This window comes from Dermatophagoides farinae, chromosome 5, assembly GCF_024713945.1.
Source record: "Dermatophagoides farinae isolate YC_2012a chromosome 5, ASM2471394v1, whole genome shotgun sequence".
In the NCBI taxonomy this organism is placed as follows: Eukaryota; Metazoa; Arthropoda; class Arachnida; order Sarcoptiformes; family Pyroglyphidae; genus Dermatophagoides; species Dermatophagoides farinae.
This window is the reverse complement of record NC_134681.1, coordinates 4,162,635-4,175,781: the sequence shown is the minus strand read 5'-3', so window position 1 is coordinate 4,175,781 and position 13,147 is coordinate 4,162,635. Positions and strand designations below refer to the sequence as shown.

The window sequence follows — 13,147 nt, the reverse complement described above, 5'->3', positions numbered from 1 at the left end:
GAAATTAATGAAAATGTTGATGTTATCAAACGTAAATTTGCTAAAATTTTGCCAATTTGCTTCTATCATCGTAATTATAACGAAGGCAAAGGAATTCCAATTGATCTTTATGTATCACTATACAATGTTGATAGACGTATCATTGCTCTTCACTCTTTTCTTATGTGCCAATGTAAATTGGATTGTGAAACCGTTAAGACTACTATACATAAAATCATTGAAGATTTGGATTCAATTCAAAAACGTTTTGATGAAATAGAACCTGATAAGGAGTGTCCACTTTGTTTTTCACCAAAAATGCCCGCTGTATTTAAGCAATATTCATCGGTTGGGGTCCAATCATCATCATCATCATCAACAACAGTGACAAAACGAATTCTGACATTGATCAATGTTGAATGGTTTTCTCTTCTCTTTTTTATCTTTATTTTGATCATTTATTTAATCAAAGAATTGATCAATGATAATATTTGATTTTTTGTTTGTTTGTTTGATTTGCTTTTTTGAAGATTTAATGTAATTTTTTAAAAGAAAATAAAATTTGCCTTATGCCATACCATCAAGAGTTAATTCATTATGCATTTACATTCATTTACATGGGTGTATCACTTTCTTTTCTTTTTTTTTATATTGATCATCCAATCATAATTTGATATTTTCATGAACAAAAAAACACCCACAAAAGAAAGATGACGCCAAATGATGCTTTCATATGTGGAAGAAACTAGTAAAAAAAAAAAAAATGAGTGCAATATACATGCGCTGTTGTTTTTGGTTTTCTACATTGATATATTTTCTGGTTATAACCAACATTAAATTACCAAGCATATATCCTGTTTTTGGTCCTATAAAACCAGAACACACACACACACACACATACACACTTATGGTTTTTATCTAAAAAAAAAATCTCTGGAGAAAATCGAAAATATTTTCTTTTCTAACCACATTCTAACATTGGAAGGCGGTCAAAGGCTGAACTTTGTCCATCGTGTTTGTGTGTGTGGTGATCACTGATCATCATGGGTGATCTAATAACAGACTATTACAGAAAAATATTGAAAAAAAAAATTCAAAGTTCATTTTCAAACCAGACATTTAGAAAATCGAAAAAAATTTTTTCCGATTATACACCTTTTTTCCCCTTTGTTTTTTTTTCTTTGCCGAAAAGGATGTTGACGACCATCAACAAATCAAAAGACCAACCGCATTGATTTAATGATCAAGCAAAAAAAAAAATTTGGTTGTCTGGCTAATGGCTGATTGAAATCTGTTTTCATTGAAAATAAACAAAATTCACCTTGAAAAAATGGATTTCTTTGAACAATTTTTTTTTCATAAAACCATCACCAAAATTGGATATTGTACACAATCCAAAATGTACAATATTTAACCAATCTATGAATATGATAACATAACATATAACTCATTATTGTGCTTATACCACCACACACACCATAAGTTATCCACAGGGTCTCTCTCTCTCTCTCTCTCTCTCTCTTGCTTTTCATCTTTTCGTTTTTTTTTCTATTTTCTCATTCTCCATTTTCAATGTAGCAAATATATATTGATATACTGGAGAATAAAATCGAAATTTGAGACCCAACAAGTAGTAGCATATAGATCTTATAAAATTATGTGCTGCGCAATCTAATGATGATGGATACATTTTTTTTTGATACAACAAGAAAACACACACACATACGTAACTATCATATTGCCACATAATTTCGGCTACATTTTCTTCATATATTTTGCGTTAATTGGATTCATCTAACGAAACAAGTGAAAAATTTTTCCTTTTTTTCACAAATCAATAATGGATAATTTATCGAAAAATCTTCATCATCATAATGATGATGATGATGATGATGATGATGAAGACATGAAAAAAATTGACAAATATTTAAATGCTGCTGAAAAATTGTGTATCGAAACGGATGCAACAAAATTTCTACATATTGTTCATCAAATAAAAACAGTTACAGCAAATATTTTCAAATATTATCATAAAGAAATCGATGATTTAAAATATACCGATGATGATATTGAAGTTGTTCATAAAGATAATATAAAAATCGATCCTAATACTGGTGAGTTTGAATGGTTTCCAGAAAACCAATCGTCATTGGTAATGGGCGAAAAAATGTCATCTGAAGCTGCTGATGATAATCGTAGTCATAACGTCGAACCAATTCCAATAAAGCTCTCCTCCTCAATTTTAGAAGAAGATTTGCAATTGTCTATCGATACGGAATCAAAGACTATGGACGAAACAATGTCATCTGAAGCTGCTGTTGATGATAATGATGATGATGATGATGATGATGATGAGGTGTTGGATCTAAACAAATTAACATTTGATGTAGTCACCAAAAAGGATTCCAGAAAAATTAGCAAAAATATTCCATTTGCTCGATTGGTTTTGATGAGAAAAATACGTGATAATTTAAGTGCAAAAGTACGCCAAAGTAAGTTTAAATCATTCATGATTATAATATTGATTTTAATTAATTTTGATTTCAAATAATTTTAAAACTTTTTAATTTCTATCTCTCTTACTACATATATTTTCTATTATTATTATTATATATTAACCGTTTCAACAACAAACGATAAAATATTCAAGTTTTGCTGCAAAGGAATTTTGATTATGAAACATTGGCAAAATCTCTTCTCAATATAGAGATGAAAATTATGCAATTTCAAGACAAACACAATTATAGCATTGATTGGTCGAAAATTATTGAAAATAAACGTCAAAAATATTGTTTTGTTCAAAATTTATTCACTGTATTTCGAAAGGAAACTCTATTTTTATTGGAATTCATTTCAGCAATGAAAATCAAACCATTGTCGTCAAAAGGACCGATGCATTTACGACATGAACTTTTTAAATATCAACATGGTGAATTCAAAGGAACAAATTCTCGTCAATATGATGCATTTGCAAGATTATTTTTACGAAATCTGGAAGATTTCTATGAATTAGTTACAGGAGAATTAACGGATTTCTATTCATCTGCTTATTTGGAAACAGCTGTACGAGCATTTTTAACACAAGAATTTAAACCAGTATTTGAAGATGATATTGCTGATAGAGAAATTAAACTTTCACAAAAGATCAAAGCCTGTGCATCGTGTTTGTTTCAAATTGAACTTGATAAAATTACAGGTGTAAATTTGAAAATGGTTTAACATTTTTTTTTGTTCATTTCTCTTAATTGTTTTAAAAATAAATAAATAAATAAATAGAAAAAGAAAAAAATTTGTATCCTGTTTCCGTTTCATATTAACATCACAGATCAAAACAGAATTTATCATGAAAAGAAAAAGAGAAACTGAGCATGTCATATACATCTTTTTACATAGGTGACAACTTTGATTTTTTTTTCCAATATTAACTGGCAACAGGTAACCAATCTAATATATATATAAATCCAGCCCGATGGGCTGTCTTTAAATATCATAAACACACACACACACAGGTACACATGTACAGGTAAAATCATTATATATCAACATTTCTATTGGTTTCATTTTTCAAGATTTCATTCTTATTTCAATTTTAGTTGATATTTTTCTTCATTTGATCATTTGATCATGATAAGCATCAATTGATATAAAAAAAAATTTTTTTGAAATTGATTTTATTGTGTGTTTGATTGTTTTTTCTTAAACATTTACCAATCAACGATCCAAACGACGAAACAAACATGGATAAAAATCAACAAAATCAAAGTAAAAAACCTAATAATCAACAAAGTAAAGAAAATCGTAATTCGGAAAGATCATCTTCTTCTTATAAACGTAAAAAAATGACCAAACAAAATAGTCAAACATTATCATCGTCGTCGAATCATCATGTTCCATCAACATCTGCAGTAATACCGGAAACCGTAGTGACAACTAGCATGAGTAATGAAAATTTGATGGACAATCACCATTCACAACAACAACGACAAACTGTTCAACAGGTACCAATGGGTCAGGTGAATGAATCGAATCAACAAGTAACAAATTCTCATCAAGAATTTAACAATTTGATTCGAAATAGTACTGAATCATCATCTGTCCAACAACAATCTACATCATCATCTAACAGTAATTTACCGATTCTTCAATATTTGATGGCATTACATTTACAAGATTTGGCCAGAAATCAGATTCAATCAAGAACATTGAATGAAGGGATTGTTGACAGATCGACCCAACAACAGCAACCGGTACTAGTTTTCAATGAAGAAATGGCACGAAAACAATTATTTGAACGATTGATAAGCACAGAACAGCTTAATTATAATCCGTTTTGCCCATTGCGATTCCAAGTTCCGGTCGGCCCAATTAATCCGTGGGGACAGAACATTGCTTCTACCATACCAAACAGTTCATTTGTTCCTTGTTATGGTAATTCAATTTGGACTGTGAATCAACAAGATTTAATGTCATTTCCATCATTATGGGGACATAATCCAGTAGGTTTGGATCGTATTGGATCGAATCAAAATGCTATTAACCCATTTCGATTGAATCCACTTTTTTCGAATCCGATTGGCATTAATCAGGATGTCTCGAATCAGATTCGCTTGATTTCTTCTGGCTCGAACATGATTATAATGAATCGTGTTGGCTTGAATCCAATTGGCATTAATCAGGATTCCTCGAATCCTTCTGGTGCGAACTCAATTTTTATTAATCGTGTTAATTCGAACCAGGTAGTTATAAACCCAATTGGCCCAAACCAGATCTTTTTCAATCCGATTGGTTTAAATCCTACTGGCATTATTAATCGTGATGTCTCAATTCCATTCGGTTGGAATCCAATCCATTCTAATGGTTCGTTTGTGACTGTGATTGGTCAACCACCACAGTTGATGATTTCAAGTGGATCAACATCCAATGAAAACAATATGGCACCATTACTTGTTGAATCGGAAAATTTGGCACAATTACCAATGAATTCGATACAAATTGGAACCGATTTACAGCAAACAAATTCAAATCAATCGATTGACAACAATGATGTTCATCAACATTATTCAAATTATTCTGAATAGCCAGAATCATTTTCTGTTCATCAAAATTTGGACAATTCCAATTCCAAATTCATTCATCATGGAATGAAAAACAAACAAACAAACAAACAAAAAATTCTGACTTTGAATAATTTTATTTTATTTTTACTTTCACAATTCATGCATTTTTTTCAATAATAATCGAATCTGAATCTGAATTTTCTTTCTCTAAAAATATTTTGTCTTAATGAAAACAAAACAACAACAACAACGAATCTTTGATTTGTTTTGATAACAAAAAATTTTTTATTTTTTTTTTGTTTTGATTCCAATTGAAAATAAACAGAAAAAAGTGTTTTTTTTGAAAAGAAAAACCAAATTAATGGATAAAGTAATTTTCGGCAATGAATGATGAAAAAAAAAACTTCCAGTAGACAATGTGTTATATGATGGGTTTTGGTTTTGTTTGTATTGATGAAACACAAAAAAAAGAAAGAAAATCATGCTGATTGATGTTTATCATTTTATGGTTCATATTTCTATTGAAATAAATGGCCAAATCATAAAAAAAAGTTCAAAGGGCAAAAAATTTCTCATTTTTTTTCTTTTGTTCACATCAACCAATCATTGGATTAGGATAGTGTCTACTACTCTAGCCAAGCAGACAAACACACACATAACTTGCTTGTTTGGTTGGTTTTTTTGTGTCTAGTCGATCAGTATTTTTTTTTCTATGGAACTGATCATGGTTCATGTGTAGAATAAAGAAAATGAAAAAGATAAACTACGTTGGATGAGCAAAGAGCAAATGAAATTGTGAGATTTTGAAAAACCAATCAAATTATTACTATTGTTTTTTTCAATCAATTCGTCAATTAATTGCCAATACCGTTTATTGACATTTTGTTTGTTTGTTTCATCTGATTTACACGAATGAGTAAGTTTGATTTTTATTTTTGATTTGATAATTTTAATGGAAATCTAAATTTTTTTTGAAAAAAAATTAACAAAAATATCAGTTACAATCAATTATTTAGCTAATGCACCATCGATAAACGCTTTCAATTGATCATCATCACGTGATCCAACAAATTGATCGATTACTTTTCCATTTTTTATGGCAAATATTGCCGGTATCGATTGTACTTGATATTCGGCAGCCAATTGATCCAATTCATCGACATCAACTTTAGCTAGATCCACATTTGTTGCTTTGCCACCAATTACTGTTTCTAAACGTGGTGTCAATTGTTTACAAGGACCACACCAGCTATTATTATTATTATTATGAAATAGAAAAAAAATATAAAATCAAATCAATTAATCAATAATCAATATCTTGTTCATTATTTATATAATTGGATTACGTTGCAAAAAAATCTAGAATAACCAATTTTTTTTCCGAATTTTTCAAAACTTTTTCCTTGTAATCATTTTCATCTTGAATTTTGAATATATCCATACGATTTTGTGTCAAATGAATTGAACGTGATGATGATGTGTTTACAATGAAATTTTTAGCCAAAAATCGATTGATACGTAATAATTTATCCATATTTAATCAGGTACAATAATAATTGATCAATTATTTTTGATTCTGAAAACAATATAATCGATGATGATTGAATTTAGTTTTAATTTTTTTCCATTTGAAAAAAAACTTACCTATATTATTATTCAATGTGATATATATTCACCAAATTCAACAAAAACAAAACAAAACAAAATAAAACTTTTTAATTCTTGAATCGTGATTGGAAAACTTGAATAGAAAAAAAAACATGTGATTATCATGAATCGAATGATTGATATTGAAACCTCTCCAAAAACAAACAGATCGATAGCGCCATCTTTTAGTGTCAGATTCATATATTAGTATAATATGATTTCGAATAATTATGATGGACGGTTTTTTTTGTATTTTGGATTTGTTTTTATCATTTGTGTTTGTTTACATTAACCTCAATCGAAATTGTGTTGCCATTTTATGTAAATATAAAACGTATCTGTTTAACCAATTTCATATTATCATAGATTGGCTATGTTTTTTGTTTCTTTTTTTTTTTTGCTTAATTTTGATTCACTGATAACTCAAAAGATTGTTTTGTTACTGGATTTTGTTATATTAATGATCCAGTTTCATTGATAATCCATTTTTGTTCATTCATTTCCTCGATTTTCAATGATTGACTTTTTTTTCCCCATAAACTGGCTATATATATAGGAATTTTTCTATTGGCGATTGCATTTTGTGAATATATATGAATTTTAAATGTGTCTGAATTTAGTATCATTTTTTCATTGTCTGAAATCATTTAGATGATGATTGTCATTGTTTCTATGTGATTATTTTCAATTTAATTACAATTTTGATGATGATCAATATATATATTGTCTATGATTTAAATTAATTCAGTTTTTTTTGTCTTCCATTGAAACACCACCAAGTGGTTGATCATCATCATCATCATCGAATTAAAATATTTTTTGGGATAAATTATTCATTTTTTCCACCACAAGATGTCGATATAGTTTGTTATTGTTTATTTTTTTTTTTTTGCTATTCAAATTTCACTATTATTATGAATGAGTTAATTTTTTAAATTTTATTTATAAAAAATTGAATGTTTTTTAAAATCAAATTCAAACATTTATTGTCTCATAGTTGATAATTGTATCAAAATCCAATCAATTTTGTACATAATAACCATGTATCAATCATCAAATATGATTTCCCTACTTTGCCTATTGATAAATCAACATAGAGTGACTTGTTGCTATTGCATCATTTCGAAATGACAGTTCTCTTATAATCATCGATTGATAAGGATAAGGATAATGTGTGATATGTTGTATGTCAAAATGTTAATGTGATTCTCGATTGTTCTCGAAATTCGATTTATAGTTGCCATTTTTTATTATTACCGTCAATATAAAAGATAAATAAGTGGAATGTCCTGATAATCATCGTCATCATCATCATCATTATTTTTTAATTTGGTTTTCTTTTTCATTTTCTATTTTTTGTTATTATATTTCATCTATATGCTTGCGTTATTTGTTTCGTTTCTGGATCTCTTCTATGATTATATATTAAATATATAGATTGATTATATAAATTTTGAATGATTCGATTATTGAATCGTATCTTTACATTTATTGCAAATCGAATATTGGATTTATTACGATCGTCATTGTTTAACAAGAACAAAATGGCATCTCATGTCATCGGAAAGAAACCGCTGACAAAACCATCAATGCAAATGACATTGATAAAAATATTAGATCGAAATTCGCAACGACAATTACAAATTGATGGCACCGAAAAGCTGATTGAAGAAATAGCCGCCGCTGTCAAATGTAATGCTGAAATAATTCAACCTTGTTTTGACAATGAATTTGTTATCAAGTAAGTATTTGAATAAATAAATGAAATTTTTCCTAATATTTATTTGTGTATAGATTACGTACAAACTTTATTGATAAATTGGAAAAGGGTTCACTAGTATTAGTTAGTGATTTCCTTAAAAATTATTTTCAAATTGTAAAATCTCATGGAACGATTTTGGAACTTCCATGGAATACAATGAAACAAATGGAAGATGAATATAATGATGTTGATGATAATGAAGATTTGATGAATGAATTTTCTTCACATTTATCTTCATTTTCCATTGGATCATTATTGAATCTTTCAACGTTCGTTAAGCATTTACAAAGTTCGCCTACATCAATAAGTTCTGGAATGAAAATGGAAATTGATTTCTTTAAAAGTTGTCTAAACTTTTATTTTATCATCAATCATTATTGGTTAGTAATGATAAATTGAATATTTTTTAACCATTAAAATTAACCTTGTTTTTCTTTAATATTTGTTCAGTTATAAAATGGAAATTCGTTTTGGAACCATCAAATACATACTTATAGATAAAAATTATAATTTATGTAAACGATTCTATTTGGAATTGAATGCAGCACCATTCCTTTTCATCAACAACAATAGTAATCGCTATATACGTGTTGCAGATTTTTCCGCTAGCTTTTCGTTTTCTCATGAAATTGATGATCCTTATTTGTTGGGCAATGCTTTATCATATCAAATTGATGCCTATTTACAGATGAACAAAGCATTTTCCTATCTTTGTTATCGTTGCAAAGAGATAAATCCGAGTTTTCAATTGTACATTGGATTGGTTCAAGAATGTCATATTACCGAGAAAAAATTCTACACAATGAAAGAAGCTTATGATCTGGTCGATGGATATTTTTCGCAAAATTTTCGAAACAATTATGCATGTCGCGTTTTGTTGTCAAAATCATATAAAGTTTGTATTAAAAAAATAACGTAGAAATTCATGATGAACTTTTGTAACTTTATTTTATTTTTATTTCATAGGTAATCGATTTTTTAGGTCCCGATTTACCTACATTTATTGCGCGTTTGCAGACATTGAGTAATCAATGCAATATTGAACCTTATTTATTCAAATTAAGTGTAAGCTGTAATAGTCCAATTTTTGATATTTCAACCGAATTTGACCAAATTCTTGAAGATGGTGAAATCCAAACCATCAAACGAATCTGTTAATGAAGATGTCCATGTAATGATTCGAAAAGCAATTCTAACTCCAACACGTTTAGAATATTGTCGCCAAATGCCAATGCTGAGATCACGTTTCAGTAATATGGCCAATTTGGATTATGCCATTCGATTCACAATATTAGAAGATAATAATGGAGTGCTTAATTCAAATTCTGATGATACAATTCAATTTCACAAGAAAACATTTAAGAAAAAATTAGAAGACGGATTTCTTATCTCGAATCGTGATTATCAGTTTTTGGGTGCATCTCCCAGTCAGATGCGAGAAAATGGAATTAATTTCTATGCAAAAGATGATGAAAATCGTACTGCTGAAACGATAATAGCTAATGCAGGAAATTTAAAAGAATATGCACGAAATCCATCCAAATTGATGGCTCGTTTAGGCTTGCTTTTCTCACAAGCAATCATATATCATGATCTTTCTAATGCAAATGTTGTTAAAACCGAAGAAATTTATAGTGAAGATAAAAAATATTGCTTTTCCGATGGTTGTGGACTTATTTCCGAAACCATTGCTATTGATATAGCTGAAAAACTGCCAAATTTGTTTAAATATGTTCCATCTGCATTTCAATTCCGTCATGGCGGCCACAAAGGAGTATTGGTTAGTTATCAAATTAAAGATAACCACATTATTTATCGAGATAGCCAAATAAAGTATAAGGCAGAAGATCCTAAACTCGGTATTTTGAGCTATTCGTATCCACGCCCAGTTCATTTATGTCGCTCATTGATCAACATATTATATCAAAAAGGTGTAAAGGAAACTTTATATAAATATTTTAATCGTGATACGAAAATTATAATGGAAGCAATGTTAACGAATGAATCGGCCTTGAAATTATTGAATCACTATCCGAATTTTGCCATTTTATTTGACAAATTGTTGGATTCAGGATTTTCATTAATCAACGAGCCATTTCTCCGTACCATTTTGCAACATGTAATGATTTTTCGATTAAAAGAATTGAAAACAAAAGCTAGAGTTAAAATTCCCGAATCTAATGGTCGTTCGGCATTTGGTGTGCTCGATGAGACAAAACAACTAAATTCTGGTGAAATGTTTTTCCAATACAGTATATTGGACAATGACGGTGTACCTACAGGAAAAACTAAAATTATTGAAGGTGAAATCATGGTTACCAAAATTTCCATGCACTTCTATGGGAGATGTTAGAAAATTCAAAGCGGTTAATGTACCAGATTTGAAACACATCAAAGATTGTCTGGTGTTTCCAGCAAAAGGAAACCGTCCACATACTGATGAAATGGCTGGTTCAGATTTAGACGGTGATGAATATGCAATTTTTTGGGATGATGATTTAATTTTTCCTGGTAAAAATCATGAACCATTAGATTTTGAAAGTCATCAACGACCAGATTTGGCGAATATTGTCAAAGCATCTGACATGATCGATTTTTATATAGAATTTTTGACTGAATCAAATCTGGGTAGAATAGCCAATTGTCATCTAATGTTTGCAGATTTTCATCCTCAAGGATTACTATCTGGCGAATGTATTGAATTGGCTAAAGAATACAGTAAATCATTGGATTTTCAGAAAAATGGTATCAACGCTAAATTGGAACGGTGAGTATATATTTTTTCCAATTTGTATTTTTTTTTGTGAAAAAAATTAAAATTCAAAAACAAAACAAAAAAAAAAATCCAATCTCAACAGTGAATATAATGCTGATAAACAATTTATACGGCCTGATTTCATGAGTAAACTAGAATTGAGACAAAATAATTATTTATCTCGAAATATTCTTGGCGAATTCTATCGACAGTGTTGTCTGATCGAAAATATTGTTTTATATGCTGATGAATTATCACCAGATTTGCAGGAATATATTGAACCACAGAAAGAATTAATCCTTCCAGGTTAGATTGAATATTTGAAATTTATGTAAAATTTTATAGAATTTTTTTTTCAAATCAACAACAGGATGGGAAAAATATAAAACATTGGCTAATAACGCATTCAAAGAATACTATTATCGTATTGTGGAAACAATGGAAACGATGGGCATTGCTTCAGAAGCTGCATTTTTATCGGATTTATATGAAAAACGTCCCGAAGTTGCAACTTATTTATCTCACGATCTTTCCGATCATATTCGAGGTGTTTATGCTAGACAATCGGCTGGAAAAAATCCATATCAAAAACATCTTTTAACATCGGCTTGGTATGCGATTTGTTTCGAGAAATCAACTTTATTTCAATATCATTATAAACAACGGCCATTGCTTGGTTTACCATTCATGATATCCAATGAATTGATCAATTTGGCTTATTACATCAATCTAAATAAATCTGTTGAGCCAATTGTAACAACAGATGAAGATCAATCATCATTGAATAAAATGATTCAATTTTCCTATCAGGAATGTATCGATTGGTCTACGAAATTCATACTTTGTTGGATGGAAAAATTTCAAGAAAATTTTTTCAAAAACTATAAAAATATTGAAAATTTGTCCGTGAAATTTGATTCAAAAACACCAATGCCATTACGATTATTTCTTGCTCAATATATTCATGTATGTATGGTTTTTAATTATATATATAATATTTAACATTGATGATTAATTGTTTCATTTCGTCTACTATTTCATAGGATGTTATCGATTCAATTGCTATTAAAAAATCATTCAAAAAAGATGAAGATCATTGTTATCAAGATATTTTCTATTTAATCGATGAATTTTTTCGACATTTACATTCCTTATGTAATGAAGTGAATACATTTATTATTGAATCGAAAATCGAACAAATTTTACTGTTACCATATGCTTTGTTTGCATCCAAATTCATTGGACATATTGGCTCATCTATGAGTGATGTTTCAAATGAAACGCTGCTTAATATTACTAAAGCTGATTTTATTGACATGAACTTGAAACACATTAATCGATTATTCAATAATATAATCATGCGTAAAGAAAAGCTTTATCGTTACTTTGAATTTTCAATATTGGACCAACGTTATTTTAATTGCTTTTCATCATTGGTATGTGCTATTTATATTTATATAATATATAATCTTTTATGCATTGTTTAATTTTTCTCTCATTTTTTTTAATGATTTGATAAACACTATATATATATAATAGAACGAGAAAGATAAATTAAAATGGAAAATTTTGACTGGTGGATTAAAAGATATTAAGATACCAAATAAATATGATCGAAAAATTAATGGCCGAAATTCTGTATTTGGTTGGAATCTTAAAAAAGTTAATTTGGAATTTATTACAATTAAAACCAGAGGTTTACAGCCATCAATAACGTTATTGAAATTGCTTATTGGACATCCACATTTTTATGAAATCTTTACAAAATTGTCATTTGATCATTATTTCATTTAATTTGTGATTTTATAAATATAGTCTTCTTTTTATTCACATCCACCATTATTTAACCATCATGATAATGATGATGATTATCATGATAGTTAGATATAATGGTGGATATTGATTATTGATTAATCAATAATGGATCAATAGTGGATATCCACCATT

The 13,147-nt window shown here is 28.8% G+C and overlaps 2 protein-coding genes across 2 annotated transcripts; one reads left to right on the top strand and one right to left on the bottom strand.

Annotated features, from left to right (window-relative positions):
- The first annotated feature begins 5,679 nt into the window (after positions 1-5,679).
- LOC124499850 (uncharacterized) lies at positions 5,680-13,032 on the top strand. Its single transcript, XM_047063829.2, is given in 10 exon segments — positions 5,680-5,952; positions 8,121-8,424; positions 8,478-8,825; positions 8,896-9,340; positions 9,412-10,771; positions 10,773-11,212; positions 11,304-11,506; positions 11,571-12,166; positions 12,244-12,636; positions 12,740-13,032. Coding segments are annotated over 6 exon segments (3,090 nt in total). The 5' UTR covers positions 5,680-5,952; positions 8,121-8,424; positions 8,478-8,825; positions 8,896-9,340; positions 9,412-9,568; the 3' UTR covers positions 12,995-13,032.
- On the bottom strand, positions 5,958-6,808 carry LOC124499920 (thioredoxin, mitochondrial). The gene is made up of 3 exons (XM_047063920.2): positions 6,681-6,808; positions 6,383-6,612; positions 5,958-6,285 (listed from the first exon to the last, which is right to left on the bottom strand). The coding sequence occupies exons 2-3, from the start codon at positions 6,568-6,570 to the stop codon at positions 6,045-6,047; spliced, it is 429 nt and encodes a 142-aa protein (XP_046919876.1). The 5' UTR covers positions 6,571-6,612; positions 6,681-6,808; the 3' UTR covers positions 5,958-6,044.
- Positions 13,033-13,147: the final 115 nt, after the last annotated feature.